This window comes from Aspergillus nomiae, assembly GCF_001204775.2.
Source record: "Aspergillus nomiae NRRL 13137 chromosome Unknown contig00023, whole genome shotgun sequence".
NCBI lineage: Eukaryota > Fungi > Ascomycota > Eurotiomycetes > Eurotiales > Aspergillaceae > Aspergillus > Aspergillus nomiae.
Window position 1 is genome coordinate 122,518 of NW_015378078.1, and position 22,889 is coordinate 145,406.

At 49.6% G+C, this 22,889-nt stretch overlaps 7 protein-coding genes across 7 annotated transcripts; 6 read left to right on the plus strand and 1 right to left on the minus strand.

Moving 5' to 3' along the window:
* Positions 1-1,943: 1,943 nt before the first annotated feature.
* ANOM_001771 (amino acid permease) lies at positions 1,944-3,909 on the plus strand (the record flags this gene model as incomplete). Its single annotated transcript, XM_015547028.1, has 8 exons — positions 1,944-2,103; positions 2,157-2,268; positions 2,315-2,441; positions 2,491-2,648; positions 2,701-2,880; positions 2,928-3,022; positions 3,073-3,444; positions 3,509-3,909. The coding sequence occupies 8 exons, from the start codon at positions 1,944-1,946 to the stop codon at positions 3,907-3,909; spliced, it is 1,605 nt and encodes a 534-aa protein (XP_015410795.1).
* A 302-nt stretch (positions 3,910-4,211) lies between these two features.
* ANOM_001772 (zinc-dependent alcohol dehydrogenase) lies at positions 4,212-5,762 on the plus strand (the record flags this gene model as incomplete). Its single annotated transcript, XM_015547029.1, has 8 exons — positions 4,212-4,351; positions 4,413-4,498; positions 4,551-4,599; positions 4,781-4,932; positions 4,992-5,091; positions 5,144-5,194; positions 5,244-5,307; positions 5,361-5,762. 8 exons carry the CDS (start codon positions 4,212-4,214, stop codon positions 5,760-5,762), a joined length of 1,044 nt encoding a protein of 347 aa, XP_015410792.1.
* A 508-nt stretch (positions 5,763-6,270) lies between these two features.
* ANOM_001773 (extracellular guanyl-specific ribonuclease RntA) lies at positions 6,271-6,936 on the plus strand (the record flags this gene model as incomplete). The annotated part of the gene is made up of 2 exons (XM_015547030.1): positions 6,271-6,369; positions 6,473-6,936. Coding segments are annotated over 2 exons (426 nt in total), but the record flags the coding sequence as incomplete, so codon positions are not given.
* Positions 6,937-11,085: 4,149 nt separating this feature from the next.
* Positions 11,086-11,919, plus strand: ANOM_001774 (cell wall mannoprotein 1 family protein; the record flags this gene model as incomplete). Its single annotated transcript, XM_015547031.1, has 1 exon — positions 11,086-11,919. The coding sequence occupies one exon, from the start codon at positions 11,086-11,088 to the stop codon at positions 11,917-11,919; it is 834 nt and encodes a 277-aa protein (XP_015410798.1).
* Positions 11,920-13,555: 1,636 nt separating this feature from the next.
* On the plus strand, positions 13,556-14,887 carry ANOM_001775 (glycosyltransferase family 69 protein; the record flags this gene model as incomplete). Its single annotated transcript, XM_015547032.1, has 1 exon — positions 13,556-14,887. The coding sequence occupies one exon, from the start codon at positions 13,556-13,558 to the stop codon at positions 14,885-14,887; it is 1,332 nt and encodes a 443-aa protein (XP_015410799.1).
* A 659-nt stretch (positions 14,888-15,546) lies between these two features.
* ANOM_001776 (serine hydrolase domain-containing protein) lies at positions 15,547-17,277 on the plus strand (the record flags this gene model as incomplete). The annotated part of the gene is made up of 4 exons (XM_015547033.1): positions 15,547-15,738; positions 15,794-16,501; positions 16,555-16,784; positions 16,839-17,277. The coding sequence occupies 4 exons, from the start codon at positions 15,547-15,549 to the stop codon at positions 17,275-17,277; spliced, it is 1,569 nt and encodes a 522-aa protein (XP_015410796.1).
* A 184-nt stretch (positions 17,278-17,461) lies between these two features.
* Positions 17,462-20,754, minus strand: ANOM_001777 (uncharacterized protein; the record flags this gene model as incomplete). Its single annotated transcript, XM_015547034.1, has 6 exons — positions 17,462-17,567; positions 17,651-18,420; positions 18,470-18,559; positions 18,612-20,247; positions 20,334-20,611; positions 20,671-20,754. The coding sequence occupies 6 exons, from the start codon at positions 20,752-20,754 to the stop codon at positions 17,462-17,464; spliced, it is 2,964 nt and encodes a 987-aa protein (XP_015410797.1).
* Between the last annotated feature and the right edge of the window lie 2,135 nt (positions 20,755-22,889).

A 22,889-nucleotide genomic window follows, 5' to 3' on the forward strand; every position in this document is an offset into this window, starting at 1 on the left:
GAATGTAACTAAAGCTGAATATATAAAGGACCTAAACTTCAAGTACCGTGGGTGAACCCACCGCCACGAGGACTGGGCGTTACATCCGGCTAGAAGCACGCGCCAACTTAGTGGATCGACATTGACAAGAAAACCCACAGGAAACTTTTCCGCGCAAGGCAAATAGCTCCACGATCCTGCAAATATTGGAATGCAGCCATAAGGCTAGTTGAGAACGGCCCTCAAACTCTGGACTGGATGTTTGCTTCAGGAGGGCTACTAGAGAGAGAAAGGAAACGGTTCTAGATCTCAAACTCATGGCGGGTACCTGTGCGTTGATAAATAAGGCAAACATCAGAGATATATAGTTAAAGTAAAAATTTTATAATAATTGGGATTTGTATAAATTTTATGCTCAAACAGGGTTTCAACGGGTATTCAATTCCTTATGCATTCGCCGTAGCCACTGTATATGCAAGCGCAATGGTGTGAGCATCTCTCTCATCCGACTGTATATCATCCAACACACACATTGTTCTTCTTTGCATCGTGATTGGGAATATGACGACTCGAATTTATCCCTCCGGTATATTATATCTCGATTTTCCTACAAGGAAAGTCCATGTACCTATAACTATCTTACTCAATATCTACCCTGCTTTTTGTTCCATTTCTTTTTGGTTTATTTTCGTTCTCCCCTTCCATTGTTCTATGCTAGGCGCGCATACGCTTCGATTTCTCGATCAGCTTAGCTGTGTTATGAACCCTTGAGATGTTGTCATAATCTATACGCGTTGCCACAACTCCAGGATGCTGGTGCTAGCGTCAGTTGGGATATTCTTACCTTTCAAAATAAGCCCAATTGTATGCCGTTGTAGGCTTCCTTGTTAGTATGACTGAGCCTTATGCATAACGTATTAATGTATATCCCAATACTAAGGGAGTTGGGATCCTTTGCTGGAATCGCAATGTATTGCACCTTTTCATACCAATACCATATTTTGGTGAGCATTGATACAACATTATTGGTGATTGGTTGAAAACGTGGCGATATCTGCTGAGTAAGCCAAAACGCTAGCCTTAAAACGGAAGGAAGCGCGAGGCACGTGCGATGGCATTTGACCCTAAACAATGAAGTTGATAGTTGTTATATTCCCATATCAAGATAGGTAGAGAAAGCAATTTCCCTATACCTCTTGTTCTCTTCCTAAGGAAGTGTTTTAATTGTCCCCTTAGTTACATGTACACCAGCTCAATGGCAAAAATGTCTCAAAACACGCGCTATGACCCAAACTGGGCAGGGCAATATCCACACAATTCTTGTTGTACGAAGGCATCATCGCAGATCGATATAAAGAACGGTTAAGTTGTAGTAAGATCTAGGTTAAGAATGTGTCATAGATGGCTTGCTTGTCGACATGAGGGCCACATATGAGCCAGAGCCCAATCAACGAAGAGACTACGATCTACGCTAAGGGCATGCGTCTAATTCCTCGGCTGCCGCCATAAGCTTAAAATTGCCCACCAGCAAGACCCGCCGTATTGCCCTTGTATTGAATACTGTGCGCTATACCTGATTATGCACTAGGGTGTGTGATTTTGCTAAATTTGTTTATCAATTTAGTGATTTTGTATGGATTTTTTCCATCTATCTGTACGAAGATATAGTAATTACAATACATAACAACTCGCTAGCAATTTTAGGAAGGTTACTTCACAATAGACTGTTGAGTCTTCCGCAAACATACACCTTTATCACGACATCGCCAGCAAATGAACGCGCTCTCTGTCGCCCGATCTAAGAGATACCAACCACACACGCCCACTCACGCCCACTCACGCCATCATGGGCTTGCGTGGGCAAAAATCATCTGCTTCCTACAATAGATCCGTTTTTCCACGGTTCTGTTGGTTACAATCCGACAACCTACGACCGCGAATTTATGGGTTCGATTTTATAGCCAATGTCTACCAAATTCGGAAAAGATGATGCTCTCACGTACCAGGCTCGGTCCGACCTGGATGAGGAGGATCCCCACAGCCAGGAAGGGTCCATCGACCCCCTAGCTGCTCCGTTGAAGAGACGATTGAAGTCGCGACATCTGCAGATGATCGCAATTGGCGGTAGGCTGTGCCCTGTCCGATCTCTAGTAATATCGATGTCTAAGACAGTACAGGGATTATCGGGCCAGGATTGTTGGTCGGTTCGGGTAATGCACTGAATAAGGGCGGCCCGGCTGGGTGCCTGATCAGTTTTTCTCTTGTCGGCCTTATTGTGTTTTTCGTGATGTGAGTCTTGTGGGTCGTTTGTGCCGGCTGGACGCTAATAGAGCAGGCAATCGCTGGGTGAAATGGCTACTGCAATCCCTGTTTCTGGATCGTTCACTGAATATGCGCAACGATTCGTGGACGATTCATTGGCTTTCGGACTAGGATGGGCGTACTGGTATCTCTGGGTGACGGTAAGGGCTTTCTTTTCCTCATATTGCTGGGATGTCGCTGACTCGATAGATTCTGGCGAGTGAATATAATGCAATTTCGCTTGTCATCGGCTTCTGGACAGATGCTGTGCCCCAATGGGGCTGGATCCTGATCTTTTGGTTCCTGTTCCTAGGGTTGTCCAATCTGGGTGTTTTAGCATATGGTGAAATGGAGTTTTGGTTGTCGCTGTATGTGTCTCGCTGCTACATTCTGGTCAACTCGCTCACATACCATCAATAGTATCAAAGTGCTGGCCCTGATCGCTTTCTTCATCCTGGCCATCTGCATCAGCACGGGCGGCGTCGGGCCTGGTCCCATTGGCTTCAAATATTACCATGATCCGGGCGCATTTGCCGATTCGATCAACGGCGTCGCAAGGACGTTCGTCGTTGCCGGCACGCTCTATGCGGGCACAGAGATGTAAGTTCTCCCAGACGCAACAAGTTCACGATCTCTGACGGCCGCAGGGTTGGTGTAACTGCGGGAGAATCCGCAAACCCTCAAAAGGCCGTCCCGACCGCCATCAAGCAGGTCTTCTGGCGTATCCTGATCTTCTACATTGGTATAGCTCACTTCCGCAAGGCAACCAAGCAGAACACTGACAAGTCACAGGAATGTTCTTCTTCCTGGGAATCCTACTCCCCTACAACCACCCCAAGCTGCTCAGCTCCACCTCCACCGCCGCCAGCTCCCCCTTGACCATCGCGCTCACGGACGCAGGCATCCTGCCCGCCGCGCATCTAATCAACGCCCTAATCGTCATCAGCGTCATCTCCGCCGGAAACGGCTCGTTGTACGTGGCATCGCGAACCATGCTCTTCATGGCCCGCAACGGCAAGGCACCGCGCTTCATCGGCCGCACCAATTCGCGGGGTGTCCCCTGGGCGGCCCTGATCTTCTCCAACATCTTCACTTGCATCGTGTTCCTCACGCTGTCCTCGAGCGCGGGCCGGATCTACTCCGCATTAATCACCTTAGCAGGGGGTAAGTAATACCACACCAACAACTCCCCAACCTCACGAATACAATACTGACAACTCCGGAATAGTGGCCACCTTCGTCGTCTGGGCCGTCATCTGCATCGCACACATCCGCTTCCGCAAGGCAATGGTCGTACAGGGCGACGATCCATCCCGACTCCCTTTCCAAGCGGTGCTGTATCCCTACGGCACGTATTTCGCGCTGGCCGCGACGATCTTCCTCGTTTTCTTCCAGGGGTATACGGCCTTTTTGAATCCGTTTAGCGTGGACGATTTCATCATCAATTACATCCTGCTTCCGGTTTTCGTGATTCTGGTTGTGGGATACAAGATCTGGCATAAGACGAAGATCGTCAAGCTCGAGGAGATGGACATCTGGACGGGAAGAAGAGTCGCCGTGGTGGACGAGACAGAACCCGATAAGAAGCACGGTTGGTTGGCCACGTTGAAGGATATATTTATTGGTTAATACCTTGGTACTAGATATTTAACGTGTAGAACTAGCAATGAAGGATATATGAACAGATTTATCTAGTGTGGTTCATGCAAACGGAGGTCCAGCTCCCATCGGTAGCCGAGTCGGGAGTCATCTTCGGGAATTGATTAATTTTACCCCAACTTCGATTCCCCCACATCTGCGGATATGGAGAAGAGGTGGGTTCGGATTTACGGAGTCTTAACTGAGCATAAGAACCCGCGCCGCTCAAGAATTCGTGCCCCTCTTTGCCTTCCCACGGAGATTGTTCTCTATATCTGATTTACGACTTCATCATGTCCATCCCGAAATACCAGACAGCAGCTACGATTGAGCGCCCTCGCCCCGGCGCTAAACTGGATCTCCGTCATGATATCCCCGTTCCGGAGCCAAAGGCAGGCGAGGTGTTGATTAAGTTGGAATGCACTGGTTTCTGGTATTTTATTTACGAGCTTGATTTGGGCTGGTTTATGAATTGGCGGCTAATAGGCGGATAGTCACTCGGATCTACACAACATTAATGGAGAATTACCCATGAGCACGAATGTCCCCGGCCACGAGGGGATCGGGAGGGTCGTCCAAGGTAAGACCTGTTGAATGCTTCGGCTCAGAGGTGACATACTGATGGCGTTCAGTTGGCCCGGATACGAGCGAGGAAATAATGGGGAAGCGCGTGGGAGTCAAGTATCACTCCCCAAAGTCGGAACTGCTTATGAAATGGTTAACATGTAGCAGATGGCTGTATAGCACTTGCATGAAGTGTCCGACATGTAAAGTCCAATATCCAAATTGTCCGAATCAGAGTAACTCCGGCCGGGTTAGTTTCTCTCGCTCCTCTCAAGCAATCCCTCGCTAATTTGATTAGAATGTCCCGGGAACGTTTCAGCGTATGCCATTCTCAAGTCCAGGGCTCTGGTGAACTGCTAACAGCGACAGAATACATCGTCTCTCCGGCCAATTTCATATCGATCATCCCGGAGGACCTGAAGCCAGAGGCCGTTGCACCTTTGTTATGCGGTATGTATCCCCTTTCGCTTTTGGCTCAGGGTTTAAAACCAGCGATACTGACGATGCAGCCGGGCTGACCATGTACGGCGCGCTGAACAAATTGCACAAGTTCTGCCAAAAGGGCGATTGGGTCGTAATTATGGGCGCCGGTGGCGGATTGGGCCATTTGTGAGAATCACTCGGTTGCAAAATCCAAACAACACCCGCTCACCATTCACAGAGGGATTCAAATCGGAAAGGAAATGGGGTACAATATCATCGCGGTAGACAGGTAGCACAATTCCAAGCGAACACAGCTCCACAAGTGCTAACCCAGGCAGCGCAACGAAGCAAGACATATGTATGGAGTCCGGCGCGGCGGCATTTGTCGATTTCCGCAACGATGTCGGTGGACCTCTCGCTTCGTGAACACGTGTGTAGAACTGACACTCAGACAGGTGGAAAAAGAAGTCCAAAATCTAACCGATGGCGACGGGGCGCACGCCGTCGTGGTAGTCGTCGGTCTTGCAACCGCATACAACCAAGCTCTCCGACTCCTTCGCCCCGTCGGGACGCTCGTCTGCGTTGGTCTCCCCTCGCAAGACTACCGCATGCCTATCTCGCCGTTGGACTGTGTGAATCGCGGGTTTCACGTTGTTGGGAGTTGTGTGGGGACGGAAGAGGAGATGCAGGATCTCCTGAGAATGGCAGCGGCCGGGCGGGTGTCTACACACTATCAGGTTTTTGAGTTATCAGAAGTAAACACAGTAATTGAGCGGTTGGAACGGTTTGCGATAGAGGGCCGGGCCGTTTTGCTGATTCCGTCGGAGAGTCCGAGAATTAGTGGAGAAATGAGTTAAATCCAGGGGCGATGGCAAGGAAGTCGCACAGCCAGTCATGGTCGCACCGGGGCGACGATCACTGGGATAGAAATCCAGCCATCCAGGTATTCTGCACGATTTCATTCGATCTTGACAGGTTAATTCGCAGTTCTTCACATCTATAATCTCTCCACCGGACACCGTGCACCCCCTGTCCACCTCTCATTGGTCACGGTCAGCTGAGCCCGATAACCCTCGCCGCAAATAATAATCACTGGACAGCGAAGGGATCTGCACTCCAGCTACATTTCAACCCAATCACGCTCAATTAATTCAAAACAATGTCCTGCCTCCAGAGAGATCAGCCGGACATGCCTCTCTACCAATCTGCTTATCGACATTCTTCACGGGCACCTCCGAAATGTAACACCGCATATCAATTCGTAGTGACTATCTCAACCGGACAGATGCCGGGGTGCAGCAATGCCGAGCATAAGACAACGTGGATAGCTTGGCCTGGACATTATTTAAACCCATTCTAATCCCCGGAGCAGAAGGAGAAAGTAATCATCATCATCAGCAAAAACAAATCCAACCCTTGGAACCGCGCAGATCGCACCCGTTGATCAAGATGTTGTACAGCAAGGTCCGTATGATCGCGATCGTCCAACCCAATACCCCATCTCCAACTCCACTTTTCCACCCGTCCCCAGATCGCAGACAGATAAGGTCCTAACCAAATACCACAGCTCCTGACGCTCACCACCCTCCTCCTCCCCACCGCCCTCGCCCTCCCATCTCTCACCGAGCGCGCCTGCGACTATACCTGCGGCAGCAACTGCTACTCCTCCTCCGCCGTTTCCACCGCCCAGGATGCCGGTTACAAACTGCAGCAGTCCGGCGAAACCGTCGGCAGCAACAACTACCCTCACAAGTACAACAACTACGAGGGTTTCGACTTCCCTGTATCGTCCCCGTACTATGAGTGGCCGATCCTGAGCTCCGGATCGACCTACAACGGCGGTTCTCCTGGTGCGGACCGCGTGGTGTTCAACGATAACAACCAGTTGGCTGGTTTGATTACCCACACCGGAGCTAGTGGCAACAACTTCGTCGCTTGTACTTAAATCGGAGTGAGTGTGGTATTATATATATTGTGACAAAATGGACTGTGTGGTTTGGTCCGGATTGGATGTATATATTTTCCAGTAGGAACTTGGAACTATTACGACTTGAACAATTTCTTTGTTATTATGTTTGGGCGTATGCTTTCGTTTTAAGTAGTATAGCTGGTAAAATAAGGCCCAAGGTAGTTGCATGTGCCAGAATGTATTTACATACTCAGAAACATATATATATTTACATGCACCTAGGGCCGTTTTATGCTTTTCATAGATTTAAGACGGTTATGACTATAATACACCTACTCGCCCTTGTGCTGCCAAAGCCTAATATTTAGATTCAACCAACTCTGTACAGTTCTAATCACAAACTTCTTTCGCTAGGCCGTCATCGGAAGAGAAAATAGAGGTATTACAACCATATCAGGGGTATAAAATGCCAACATCAATTACAGCAAGACACAACTATGTGAGGTGAAACTCACTAGATTTATATTCAATGATGGCTAAAGTCCATGTAGAATAGTCAACCACATAGCTCATAACCACAGCACACCTCTGCTCGAGCCGTGGTAATATATAATGAACAGGCTCCTACGAGGTACGTGTATCTCGGGCAAGCACCAGTCCACATGATGCATCTATACACGTAGTGCCCGTTACATTATCCCAATATCTGTTTCGCTCCAGTAGCAGTGATATTATTTAGAGATTAATCATCGATCAACTGTATGACAGCGGTGCAATCGAGGGCACAGCGCGTTGGTGCGGTAATTTGGGCTTGGGAGTGAAATGAGTACTCTAGGGTTAGCTTTTGCGGGAGACGTGGGACCTCCTAGATTATCCTCTAGGTTTCGTTAGTAGCGAAGATGAGGAGAAACACAAATGCCCGATTCCAAGACTGTTCTAAACATGGAGAGACATAGAGCATGCCTATGGTCGAAAGACTTCTGGGACGATCAATTTCAACAGATTCCAGAACTCTCGACTCGAGACATCGGCGATTTTGATCAAATCGTGCTGTTAAATGTGAGGGCGTGACTTTTGGTCTAATAAAATGACGGGATATGGAAGCAGGTTAGATACGTTTCGAGAGGACAGCAACGGGGAAGTGTCGGTAATATATCCACATATAGTTAAACCTTGGTGCAACCGGAAAGGTGCAGGGCGTCCAGCAGAAGGCTGAGTGGCAATGATACCCAGAATATTGCCTTGCCAATTGGTGGGAAGGTCGAAGAGACACAAGGCCAAAACGTGAATAAAACGACCACGGAAGTGTGACGGGGGATGGTCCATTCGAGGTTGCGATGGCTTCGTCGTCGAGGAAAGGCTCCACGGCGAAAGCAGCGCTCATGAATCCTACATAACTCTGTATCAGGCGAAATCCTGAGTTGTAGTTACTCAAGATTCGTAAATCATGGTACTACCACTATATTTGAAATAGATCAAAGTTCAGGCCGACCCTCCAACGCATGGCCCAAAATCACCGAGCTGCAATTGGGTCTGTGAAACCAAAGACAACTCATAGGTATCCTTTACCCAGGCAATTCATTTCTCCTGCCGTGTTGTTTCGGCGAATCTAGGACAGCGTAGTGCAATCGTAGATTCGTTCTTTCAATGGTGTGACAGTGATCGACTTATCAGCATGTAACCGGCAATGGTAGCGATGATCATCGCTCCACGTATAAGGAATCTAATGAGATCGACGTCACCGATCATCGTCGCACTATGGGTACGCAGTATAGGGCTAGTTTCAGGTTCTCCGAAGTTCTAACGATCGATCCTAGTTTGCAAGGCTCAATGGGTGTAGCACTAGCTTTGTTTGATCCGTGGTCGTCCATATCGTGAAACGGTCAAGGGAAAACTCTAAAGCGTGCCTGGGAAAGCAGGACAACTAGAATTGGAACCGGGTCTAGATCAGCAAAACCCTTAGGTTTTCATGATAATCCAGTACAGTTGCATGGTACAACAAGTGCTGCGCATTGCGCGAGCGAAAGGTACGAGGTATGGTTGAGACCTCGGCGACTTCCAAAATTCAAGGGCAATGTCAACACAGTCACGCGAAAATCATCATTCCGTACTGGCTTCAAATAAAGTGCTGCCACAAAGTCAATCTTCGCGTGAGTGAAAGCATAGATAATCTAAAATTGGGATCGTTGGATTTTCCTCGAATTGGACGGATTTCAGTCACCGAGCGTCGTGCGTCAATATTATGACCAGGGAATGGCACTAGTGATATAGGTATCTTTGACAGGATGTCTGAGCGATCGCAATGCTTTCCATATTAGACAAGAATATGGCGCTAACGCAAATATTGCCATCGAATTGCTCCAGACCAAACCGCACAGCTTCAGGGTAGAGCTCCAGGCCTTCCGAAGTCCCGACCCTAACTGAATCGCCACCGATTTCGCGCTACAGTAGCTTCGGGGTCCATGCTAACTACTCATGGCTGTATAGCGACTAGTCTAGGATTCATGTGAGCCATTTATGCATGGGATCAGAGCACCACGTACTTACCTACTAGGGCGATGTAACCTCCGGCAAATAAGATCACGACGAGCAGTGGGATGTTGGCTCTTGCCGCCAAATCCCTCCATACCAAGCGGGGCGCTTATTGGAGCAAAATGCCGCTATAATCGGATAATTTCGAACAAAAGTCCACTCCTGTTATTTCCGGAAACTTCCATTCATAACAAAAATCATAAACTCGAATTCGGCCCAGTTCGAGCCGGGCGAAATTGCCAAAGTATTCAGCAACAGTAGGTTCCACACGGGGGGGGATCGCCTCGTGTATGGGTCCGGCGGATGTGACCTCAAAAGTTGGAGTCACAACTACAAACTAGGACTTTTGTCAAAAACTGCAAGGACCACCTGGTATGCCAGGGACGGTATTGGCGCATGTCGCCATCTAACGCGATCGAGCAAGAAGGAGGCGCCACGGGGTCTCAACCTTTTTTCACCAAGAAAATCTCATGTAGTGTGGGTGAGAGAGCCGTGGCCACGGTTCCAACACAAGGCACGAGGGTTAAGCAACAGATCCCGCTTGTTGAGACCGAGGTAGACAGCTGAATGTGCATGGAAACAAAGCGATCCAGCGAAGTAAGTGGCTTGGAAAAATCACAATAAACGGGACAGAGGTAATCTCGCTTCCCTGGATATTTGCCTGCGATAGGCTGAGAGGTTGACTGTTCGCTATTACCAATCAGCGGAGCAGTCGGAAGGGTTCTTGCCACATCCGTACCCAAAAGTGGGAATTTTTCGTCGGAGGGACTACGGAGGACCCCGTTTGGGGACGATATGATGCCAAGAATTCAGCCTTTGGATCCGCACGCCGGACGCCCGAACGAGAGAACCCAATGGCCTCGCCTGTACATTGAGCCAACTGTGCGGGGTAATCTGGGAATCAATGGTGCAATGTCTCAGTTCACAGGGGGTCGAAGCAGAGACTAAGACTCGGGCCAAGTGCCGTTTAGGCGAATCTCCCCCAGACCTGAGAAGAGGACAAATGAGAATCTGGGGGCGGCCCGGAGTTCTGACCCCAATGTTACAACGCTAATGCCATAGCGCCCCCGCCATTGAATCCTAATTGATTGGTTTTCAGGGAAACAATTCGCTCTCCGGGGTTCCCATTACTCATGGTTTTGGGCCGGCCGCATGTTTGTACAACGAAAGGTGAGGGTGGTCGTGAGAAACATGCCCTAACATCCCCAAGCTTTTGCTGGAGGGTGACCGTCACGTTGTAGTCCGTCCTTGCTTGGGAGCCCTAAGAATGTCACAATGACATGCGATTATTCCAACAGCGACGATCCAAGCCGCCCCAAATCTCAGCGGCACCAGTCAGAGAAGTCCAGACCAACCGTCGCGACGACGATCCCTACGACATACCCAAATATTAATTAAACTCATCCTGGTAGCTTCATACACCCCGAGACCAATCCCATGGGGCAAATGCTGGGTCTCTGCAACCTAAACCAAATCCTGCTAAGAATAACCCACTGACTCCATTCCCCTGACCCATTCTGGCCGAGGCCGGACCTGATCACGCATGTGAGCTTCATTGTGGTCCGTCGTGTATATATAGAGACGGTTCGAAGCGCCTCGATGGAAGAAAGATCAGATCAGAGCTCTCCATTCTTTTGGCAACGTTCTTAGCTTCTCTGCACTCGGGCACTCGTTTGGTCTTCCCAATTATATAGATCACCTTATAATCTTAATTCAACTTACCAGTCTTTCCCGTCAAGATGAGATTCTCCGCCATCTTCACCCTGGGTCTCGCCGGCGCCGCCCTGGCCACCCCTCTCGTTGAGCGTGCTTCTTCTCCCGCTGACATCATCGCCGAGATCAGCTCCAAGACCGATGCCCTCGACTCCGCCATCAAGGGCTACAGCGGCGGTGATCCCTCCAAGGTCGAGTCCGCCTCGGCTGACCTGGTCTCCACCATCACCAAGGGCACCGAGACCATCAAGGGCGGTGACGAGATCAGCACCAGCGATGCTCTTGGTCTGCCTGGCCCCGTCCAGGACTTGACCAAGAAGGTCGAGCAGGCCGTCGATGACATTATCGCCAAGAAGGACCAGTTCGTCAAGGCTGGTGCCGGCGGCAAGGTCAAGGAGTCCCTCAACCAGCAGAAGTCTGCTGCCGATGGTCTCGCCGATGCCATCACCTCCAAGGTCCCTGAGGCTCTCAAGGACATTGCCAAGAACCTCTCCGCTGGTATCAGCAAGGCCATCCAGAAGGGTATCGATGAGTACAAGGATGTTTCCGACTCTGCCCCCTCTTCCAGCGCTGCTCCCACCGAGTCCGCCTCTGCCACCGACAGCGCCAGCGCTACTGAGACCGGCAGCTCCTCCGCTACTGGCTCTGCCTCTGCCACCTCCTCCGGCCCTGTGATCCCACCTCCTCCAGCGGTGCCAGCTCCTCCGCTGTCCCCTCCGGCTCCAGCACCCCCACTGGCTCCGGCTCTGCCTCCGCCACCTCTCCTCCCTTGGCCACCGGAGCTGCCAACAAGGCCACCATCGGCTACTCCCTTGGTGCCGTCGCCATGGCCGCCATTGCCGTCGCTGTCTAAGCGATGAGTACCCATGGGATGATCCCATCGTCCTTCAACGACTTTTGACGATGGTGATGAAGACAAGCGCCATGACCGATTGGAACGATTAGGAAAGCAGTGTGGGCTTGTTCTGTATATTTTATTCTGTCTTACCGATTAATGTAACGGGCACTGCCTGTATATACCGCGTTGGAAATTCGCTATAGTCTAGTAATGGATTATATTTGCTGATTGACATGTTTTCCTTGTAATCACTTTACTCGCGCTCTTCTGACAAAACGGAGAGTTCCGATTCTGTAGACCTCCGGAATAAGATGGCAAAATTAGCAAGCATATTTCAACACCAGCCGGGCTAGCTCAATCGGTAGAGCGTGAGACTCTTAGTCTTCACGGTATCTCAAGGTTGCGGGTTCGACCCCCGCGTTCGGCTTTTCTTTTTTGCTTTTGAAATCTCACTTATCTAACAACGAACATCATTTTTTGGGTACATATTGAACCAACTACGCTGTAGACGGTGAATATATAATACTTTAGCGGTTTCATTCTCTGCAAGTACCTTCTTTTTTTTGTTTTTGAGATAGATATTTAATGAGTTATAGATCGGGCTTGAGTTGAGTTCCAGATGGGTGAATATATATATCTGTTTCACGCCAGTTTCCATAACTGATTTCCTTCCTTATAGACGAAACAACCCGAACCAGCGAGAAACAACACTGATGGAGACCAATCTAATAGATTCCCGGATAATCACTAATCTTGTAAAATAATCTCTGACCTTGCGCATGTATTTCCATCCTCTATACCTACTCGGTCGCGGTCGCTAGCTCGAAGCCTTTTGGCTAGAATTTCCTTTGTGACGGTCATGATGTGACAACCCAGATATTGCCAGGGAAAGAATAGCTATGTGTAAATACTAGTAAATTGACTACTGATTGTCATAGCGCACTTATCCGATAGAATTTGTATAAAAATGCAATGGTTTGTTGTTCCGCATGGAAGTTCGGGTCGGAGCGGAGATGCCCGGCCCCTTTACGGGTCCGAATCGTGTCCCGAGTCCAGTACTTGAATTGACCATTAGGGCATGTCAATTTGTTACCACAGGCTATACCTGTCATGCGGTCAGGCACATAGAGGTTATGTTCCGCTTCTGGAGAGCATACTTACTGCTTTTTGAAGACCTTGTTGGACGATGAGGCTGAAGACAAGCAAGCTGAGTGGAGGGTCCATAGTGGGTCGTACACACAGTGAATGTACCGAGAGACAAGCACAGCCTACGGAATAGGCAACGTGATTTGATCAAGCTGCTCAGCTTCATGCATAAATCCTCCAGAGTAAGTTAGTGTGTTGCCTCTCAATCGACGATGTGGGCTTTGGTGGGTCTCCATACCAACCACCTCGCCAGTGATTAGAAAGAAACATTCCAACTCCCCGATTAGAATTTCCTGTCTACTGGTATTGGACAGGGGCCATATGGGTGGATTCCCTTGCTAGAGTTAAATTTTTGCCCGAACTTCTTTGTCTACCGAAACTCCTTGTCAGCTCCCCTGTACTCCCAATATCATAACCCACGGAGACTCCGAATCCATATTCCCCCCGGTAGCAAATTGCTCCGCAAATTCAGATCTCAGCATTCGAGGCTTGAGCATCAAATCGCGCCCGCTATGGGCTCTCATGCATCTAAATTGGACTGGAAATTCGCTCAGCGCCATGTCTTACGCCTTGCCGTAGCCACGGCGGCCCTCCTTTCGTTGGCATTCCTCTACGTCAATTCTAATGTGGAATCATCAATAATGGTTGACGCCATCCGAGTAAATAATAAAACGCAGTCCTGCATAGACTTCGACCCTGCAATCGTATCCGAGAAGCTGCATTCAACCATAGGGCTGAAGGAACACACGTACAATAACGCTGAGATTTCGGACTTTGTGTGCAGTATCATTAAGCATAATATGAGTCTGACTGCCAAGCTTGACTGCGCCGTGTCCGTTGACTCCCGATATGAACATCTGCGGCCCTCGCCATCCGGGCCCGCCCGGATTCAATACTACTTTGCATTGGATCTCTACCAAGCTGCCCACATCATTCTTCCGCTCATGGGCGCTATAATGGAGGCAATACGCTATCTGGGACCCGAGTACTGTGCGTTATCGATCGTGGAGGGCCGATCGACGGACGGTACATACGCTATCCTGGCTGGATTAAAGTCTGAGCTCGCTGCCATGGGCGTGCCCTACTTCCTCACCCGAAGCTACCTGGACCCCAAAGCGGGAGGGGAAAATCGCATCACGGCATTATCGCACCTCCGCAACCTCGCCCTCGAACCGTTACTAGAAGAGAGCAGGACTAAACATAGCCGGCTTGCCTCCAAGCCTACCATTATCTTCGTGAATGACATCGTGCTCTGTCCCGAAGATATTCTTGAACTAGTACATCAGCATGCCCTGCAGTCCGCATCCATGACCTGCGCTTTTGACTGGAACACTCACGGACGCAAATTCTACGACTCCTGGGTGTCACGCTCGATGTCGGGCAATCTGTTCTTCGAAGTGACTCACGATGCCAAGCATTGGCTGCACGACGACATGTTCTTCGACCATCCCGACAGTGCAGCTCGATGGGATCAATCCCTCCCGATACAGGTTTATTCCTGCTGGGGCGGAATGGTCACGCTCGACGCGGATCCGTTTCTGCAGCGAAGCATTGCATTCCGCAGCTCAGAAAAGGACGAATGCTACATGGGTGAGCCAATGACACTCGCCAAAGATCTCTGGAAGCTGGATCGGGCCAAGATCCTCGCCGTGCCTTCCGTGAATGTTGCATACGAATACAACGAAGCACAGGAGGCGAAGGAAATGCGCGGATACGTCCACAAGACTGTCAACCACACGCAATACAACACAGAAGCGGAGCTGGTGAAATGGCAGAGCACCCCTCCACCCATGGTGAAATGCATGCCGGTGTTCGAACGACAATGGTGGACGTCGCCAATTTAATGAACCTTTTGTATAATGTGTATCCTGGATTAGTCGATTGATAGCTCTATCATGCTAGTTTTGATTAGTCCCCTTCCCCGTATAGATTAATGGAAACCCCCTACCTTCCAGAACAATAGCGAGTCTGGCCGTTTCTCAGATGACTTGGACATCGGGCGTCAGATTAAGAATTTCAGGACTAATATGTATTCGGTGTGCATGGACACAGTGGATTGAAGATACATGACTCGAGAGCAGCCTCGTATAGTTTTGTTTGCCCGACACTAGTTTAGTCTGATGCTAAGTTGTCGCGTGCGCGTAGCTCGTATTTCTCTTGGAGACGAGGCTTACGTTGGAGACCAAGGTCTTGGCCTGCTTGACATCCTTGGGCCGCGACCAAATCACAATAAGCATGTCAGCAATTGATCCGCTTGGCTGCATAAACGGCATGGCACCGTTTTATGGGGTATAAGAATCAGGTTTTCCTTTTCGGAATGCACCTTTGGGAAGTTAAGCGATTACGACTTCATCGCCTTTGCTCTAGCCTAACACCCCTTCCCGCTGTTTTATTATCCACGCATCTCTCTCTCTACCTTCTAATCACTTATCTAGTCTTTTGCACTTTGTTCCCAGGCACTTCGCATTGAATAAATGTGAGCCCATATAAATTTAGATTCATTATGTACTGGTTTTCTACTCTACTATACTGGTGGGCTCTCCCCAGTTGCATTGCTCGTCGAATCCCACGCGATGACCACGCTTCATCCCCCCTAAACGAGGCCTTCGAAAAGAAAGTCAACTGGGCCCTAGACCATTTCAGCATCCCTGGGCTCGCAGTATCCGTAGTCCGCGGAGAAGACATCTTCGCCAAGGTTAGTATACACATAACGACGCCAATATCAGCCGCCGCCTCTCACAGAAACGTAGGGCTACGGTATATCTAATACAGAGACATCCAAACCGGTTACCGAACATACCCTGTTTGAAGGAGCCAGCACAACCAAAGCATTCACGGCAGCAGCAATGTCCCTTCTGGTAGACGACAACGAGAACTACCCCGATATCCAATGGGCGACACCAGTGCATGATCTCCTACCGGAGTTTGTTCTTGAAGACCCGTGGACCACGACCCACGTCACGCTCGAGGATATTCTATCTCATCGCTCGGGCTTACCACGCCACGACTGGATCGCCAACGCAAACATCACCATCCAGGAAGTTATCTCCAAACTGCGCTACGCGCCCTTAACAGCACCCATTCGCACACAATGGCAATACACCAACCTCTTGTATATGACAGCTGGCTATCTTATCGAGACACAGACCGGCCAGCCACTGAAAGAGTTCCTGCGCAGCCGAATCTGGGAACCCCTCAACATGACCGAGACGTATTTCACTCCGACCGATGCCCAGGCGGCAAACGAAGACATCGCCAAGGGCTATTACGTCGATTCAGACCACCAATTCAAAGATGCAGGCTACCCATCCCCGAAGATTCTCCGCGGGGCGTCGGGGGTGCTCTCTTCCGCGACCGACTACGCCAAATGGCTCCGCGCCATGATCCATCGCAGACCACCCCTATCTGCAGCCGGACATGCCGCAGTCACAAGCGCACATAGTATTATTCTCCCGACAGTGTTCCGCCCTTTTCAGCACCCAGTTTGTACGGATTCGGCTGGATCCTGCAGTCGTATAAAGGCCACGCGGTGGTGCAACACACCGGCGCCATATATGGCTTCGGATCCATGGTGATCTTCCTCCCAGACGTGCACCTGGGGATCACGATCATGGGAAATAACCTGATATCCACGAACGCGGTTGCGAGCGTGTTGGCCTACCACATCATCGACGAAGTTCTGGGCATTCCAGAGGAAGATAGATTCGATTGGGCTAAAGAGTATCTACCCCCCGATCCCCAGTCCAGTCATGCCTTGCAATCCCGCCCAGAACGTTACTGACAACAAAACCACAGAGCCGAGAAAGTCCTCAACGTGACAATCACCCCCGATCCACGATCCCTCTACCCAACAATCCCCAATCCGCCTCTCCCCCCGCCTCTACCTGTAGCTAGCATCACGGGCCTATACACCCACCCGGCCTACCCAACCCTCAACTTCACAGAAAGCTGCTCGCAGAAATCCATCATCCCGCCCCTAACCAATGCCACAACGGCCCCTAGACTTTGCATGTTTTTCGTGAACCCTGCAGAACTCCCGGAGTCGCTCATCATGGAGATCGTGCATGTCTCTGGGGATGACTGGATCTTCGGATCTGAGTATGATGGGATTGCGACGTCGACGAAAGTCGAGATCAAGGTTGGACCGGACGGGTTGGTTGAACGGCTGGGGATCGAGGCGGATGGAGCTATGGCGGCGTTGGGGGAGAAGATTTGGTGGGCTAAGAGTGATTGATTGTTCTCTGGGATAATGTAGATGTCTTTAATTGTGGCCATGTTGGGTTGTGTTTATATATAGGGTTCGTCGGTGGTGGGTTATGGTTGAACATATGAAGAGATGTAGATCTGGACATAAGGGGCGCTAGCTGATTATTATATCTAGAGTTACGTACAAACGAAGAATCATGTGTAAGAGTCAATCATGGTTCAGTGGTCGTCGATAATAATCTCGCTGACTCGGCGTCTTCCAACGTGCCCCGAGTATAGTTGTCGAATTTAAGTTCCCCGACGAGTGTTTTCACATTACTGGAATACGTCAGTACATGCGAAAGAGTAATCACGAAAGACCCTACCTCAGTAAATCCCTCAACGTAAAACCCACCACGGACCTCAACACCTCCAGTGTTACAAACGCCGAAAAGGCCGGATCCTGCACATGGCGAATGCTCAGCAACTCACCGTCAATCCTTTGCAAATGCCGGGCCAGTGGGAAAGAGTCACCGGCAGACAGGTAGGGGGGCAACGGCTGGGCATTCGCCAACGAAGCCGACAAATGGCAAAGCAGCGAGGTAACAGAATGGGAATGGAAGTCGGCAGACTGTAACGCAATCGAGGCTAGCTGTGAGACCCATCTTTCGTCTGAGCCACGAACGCTTTCCGATTCCCTGGACGAGACGTTCAGGTGCTGAGTGGTGTGTGCCATCAGCGCCATGCTGGTGAGCATGCGCTGGATCTCGGAGATGATGTGGTCGTATGTTGCTTTGGGGAATTTGCCGCCAATGGGAGGCTCGTATGTGCTGAAGTGGCTGTGTGTGCGGAGCTGGTTTAAGAGCATCATTTCTTCTTTGAAGATTTTGTGTCGTGATGTTTCTAACTTGTATGATGCTGAGAGCGTGTCTTGGCCATTGCCGAGTTCGCCGTTCAGCCATAGCTCGACGGTTGTGTGCATGCAGCTGTAGAATTTGGCGAGCACGAATAGTGCTCGACCGACGGATTTTCTCAGTGTGGATTTCGCGGTGATCGGGTAGGGGAAGATGACCCAGAAGAAGGATATGGCGCATCCGGCGGCGACGGCGGCCAGCTTGTAGGGTCCGAAGAGGTAGATGGGGTAGTATGGCTGGCCGTTGGAGGTTGCGACCTCTATTCCTAGTTTGCGGACCTACGTTGGTTAGTGATGCTGCGTTGTACGCGTGAATTGATAGACTTACCTGTAGTTCATATCCAATGATGACATTCAGAGTGACGATCGAGATGACGGAAGCGCCGAAGTATTGAGGGACGTTCACGTAGAAGTAATACTACCGAGTACACGTCAGATATAGAGTGAGTTGAGAGTGGATGAGGTCTTACCTCGAATACATTAGCCAGATATAGAAACACAATGACACCAGGGGTTTTCTGATCGACAATGTACCAGACAACCAGGCTCAAGACTAGCGAGACAGCGGTGGCTACAATACGGGTCACGAAGCCGAACATAGACTGCCCACTTGTTGGATTCATCCCAATCACAATGACAATCATAGCCCAGATGCACCTCTGGCGAACGAAGAAGTTCTGTGTCTGGTGTAAAAACGCCAATATGCCGACAGAGAATGCTGCGGCCGCAACGCGAAACCCGAAAATACTTTGCTCCGACTTGATAACGTGTGATATAAAGCGAATGATAGTGCTCGCTTTCTCCAGGAGGTTAGCTGGGGGTAGATGCTCTGGATCAGGGAACCGGTCGGGCTCATCCTCAGGGGCCGGATTGGACTGGGAAGACTGCCTGCTGTCCGAGCGACTCGATTCATTCTTCTCAGACTTTAACGATAACCATTCCCGTACGGAGCTTTGCATGGGGAAGATCGGTCTGCTCTTCGTCATTGTTCCGTCGGTAGTTTTGCTATCCGCGAATTTAATCAGATCGAGCACCCCGTTGAGGAGACTCTCCTGTAGATGGCCCATGTACAGAATTAAGAAAAATTCCTGTCTGACATCGGAGTCAGGCACGACATCTCTGGAGTCAGTAGATATGTCGTCAACCTTTTCGGATGCCGAGAATGCTCCAAGACTCGCCAAAGATCGTGGGAGATCCTTGCGCCGTTCAAAGTACTTGATCGTTTGTTGTTCAAATCGAGACGTAAAATCTGGATCAAGTGGACTGATTGCCTCGCCTTTGGATTCCTCATCACCGGCTTCGTTGCGCTTTCTCTCTAGCTGCTTGGGCTTGGCTAGCTCAAGTGCCAACAAAACATATTGCAGTCCTGCTGCTGTTAGACGGGTCGCATCAGCCAAACGGCCACGAAGAGTCTCCGAAACCTTCTCCATCTCTGACTGTTTCAGTAGCTCATCCCCAGGTTCACGATCCGACCCCCTTCCTGTCTCCCGTAGCCCTTCGTTCTTGACGATCATATCCAGAACTTCCGGCAGCTGAGCCATTCCGGCCAGAGGCAATAAAATGCTTCGCAATAATCCGCCGATACGGTTTAAATCACTCGCAGACAGCTTTCCCCATGCAAACTCATCGTTAGCATAAAACAGATCGGACTGGAGTTTGCCATGAAGGGCGTTCAACTTCGTGATCGACGTCGTTAGCTGTTTCTGCCGTGACTCCAGATCAGACCCAGGATTATCCTTAGCATCGCGAACCGTCTGAGCCGTGCGCGTCCTATTCAACAGTCCTTGACCCCCGGTTAGTAACTGAGGGCTATGCTCCACGAATGCGATCTGCGACTGCAGGACTGCGTCAATCTGCGCCACATAGCCCTTGATGTCGTGGAAAACGTTACGTCGACTGGTAATAGGCAAGATCAATAAAGATACGCCCGTCGCAATGGCGAAACCGATCATAAAGCCTTTCAGTAGTCTCGAGACGAATGCCAATCCCTCGGATACCGTCACGAAGGTCCCGGCTCGCGTGATAGTGACAGATGCAAAGATCGAAAAGGCCACCATCGGATCCTGTAATTCCATAGGGTGCCATGCACGGATGGTGTTCGCTACCCTGCTCTGGTATTAGTATAATACTTCAAGGAAAACGAAAGGCTCATCAATAATTAGTGGCGCACACGACTGGAGGGCGCAACGAACCATATCATGAAGATCAGCCAAATGGCAGATACGGCACAGGCGTCACTACTGTAGCCATTCTTGACGCTCTCACTGGCATCCGACGGGGTATTATGCTCTCTTGCCTTGACAGCACAGTAGATTGTCAGACAGCAAAGCGAAGCGGACACACAGGTTGATAGTAGATCGAAGAACATGATCTTCATGAACTTGGCGCGCGGCGTCAACGCTTGCGACAATACCGAGATGAGGGCGGATAGATATCCGATGGTCAACGTGATGTCCGCGACAGCATCGCTCTGGTTTCTGGGGCAAATCAATTATTGTGTTCCATGCCCAGTGGAAGCTGTATACGAACATTGCGATTACGATCGTTGGTGGCAAAGCACCTTTCAACATCATGAGGAAGGTCCGGGAGTCCAGCCCCAGCCGTGATCTCCATGTTGACGGATTTAATATACTTGTGATACTCAGCGTTGCTCTAATTGGTGTCAAGTGAAGGAAAACAGTGCTTACCTTAGTAGTTTAGTTGATTTAGAGTTATTACTGTCTGTTTGAGGAGCCATGCTAGGTACAGCGGACTGCTAACACATTCGCTCTGGTATGCAGCCACCGTCGTTGTATCTGTTACATAGAGGTTTAGATGTGATGAGAAGAAAAGTTTTCAATTCTAGATTTAGCTACCAGTATCATGAACTCTAAACAACTCGCATTAAAATTGGTGGCTGCAAGCGGCTCGGATTGCCGTACCTACGATCCATGACGCGTGCCGAGCCAAATGCCGACATAAGGCTGAAAGCTTTGCACTTGGGGATTGTCTTCTACTTAGAGCAAGTTATAGATCAAGATTCCGCCTCCTCAATATCTCGGGATATATTTCCGGGTCCCCAATATACCACGGACGTGTACTCAATAGGAGGAAGATAATACAAGTTGTTGATTCGCGCTATCACAACAAGGGCATGTACACGTGACAAATCGATTGGCTGTGGGATCGCTTTGAATTATGGAGGCGAAAATTAGCGGAAGGTCAAAAATAAGAACTGAGAAGTGGAAGATAACCGAGATTATAGTAAATGAAAACAATACTCCTGTGTAGCCGACGTTCTCAAGAATAGCCATGATTGTCATCCAAACTCTTGGCGGGTGAAGTTTTTCCCGTTCTAGGGAAGTGTTCACATGACGACACGAAGGAGCCCTAATTTGACTAAAATAGCCTTCGACGACTGACTACATATATTGAAAGGGAATACTCCAGCATCACTTCATCATACGCAATCCTACGTCAGTTTAGCTGGAGAGGATGTTGTGTAACGCATGACAACTATTCTAGCGGCTTCTCCCGAGTAAGGGATGGAATGTGATTTCATGCGAATTGTTGAATTAATTCAGCGCACTCTGCATTGTGAAGTATCGACGGAATACAACAGAAATGATCTAGTGCAGACTATCAATCAATAGGGCCAATAAGGAGAAAAGTTTAGCGTCTTTCATCTTATCGAACCACGACTCCATAATGATTCATCGAGTGGGATCCCATCAGCCACAGCGGTGGAGTTGGTGGAGAGGGTTGAAGATCGCACCGGTCGAGAACAACCATAATTGCGATCCCAACTTGAGTAACGTACAGAGTCCTGCACGCTTGATTGCCATGGGCAGAAATGGATGCCTAGTATCGGATAGTTTCTCAACATTCCTGAAAGGTGACGGAATACTACCTTTCAAGATGGGAGTGACTGCCTGGGATAGTCTGGACAGAACAGGGAGAATGATAACGCAAGAAGGATCAGCATGACACCGCAGATAACGGGAACTCTGCTCACTTACCATACCATACCGGTACCTATGACATAATGGGTGGGCAAGGACGGTCGCACTGCGTAATGGGCGATACGACGGGAGCAATCGGGGCTTCGGCGAATCTTCTCCGAGGACCAGACTCTCAGCCCCTGACATCAATCCCGCCAATCACGGCTGGAGATCGACATGGCAGAGTGAGGCGTCATTCCCCACTGACCTCGCTTGCCCTACTTTTTCTTTTTCTTTTTCTTCCTCTTTGGAACTTAATTAATTCATTTAACTATTATTTGGATCTTAGCTTCTCCCTACAGGGAGAGCCATGGATGACAACAATGAACGCCCCCTTACATAGTCACTAGAAAATAAAAATAAAAATAAAAATAAAACACCTCCCGTCATCGTGCGTAACTTTGAACTCCTCAAAGTTGGTCATTCATTCCAGTGGTACAGCGTCAGGGCAGATCCGGATGAATGCATGGCTGCAACCATGGAAGAGAAAACTACAACTTAGAAAGACATCTCGGAGATAAGCCAATGGCTATGACAGAGTACCCGATCGTGCAAGATGGATGTCCATAGGGCCGACTAGAACCCATAGACGTGGCGCAGTGTCCCAACCAAGTGTACATTTCAACCATGTAATTATTTTTAACGTCGTTCTGGTCCACGGATCCAATGGGTTTCGCATTGCGATGATCATTCCGTCTTGGCAAACATCATTAGCTACTAAGCAACTTGCCGCCAAGGGCCTCTTAAAAACTGAGGCAAATCTCCGGG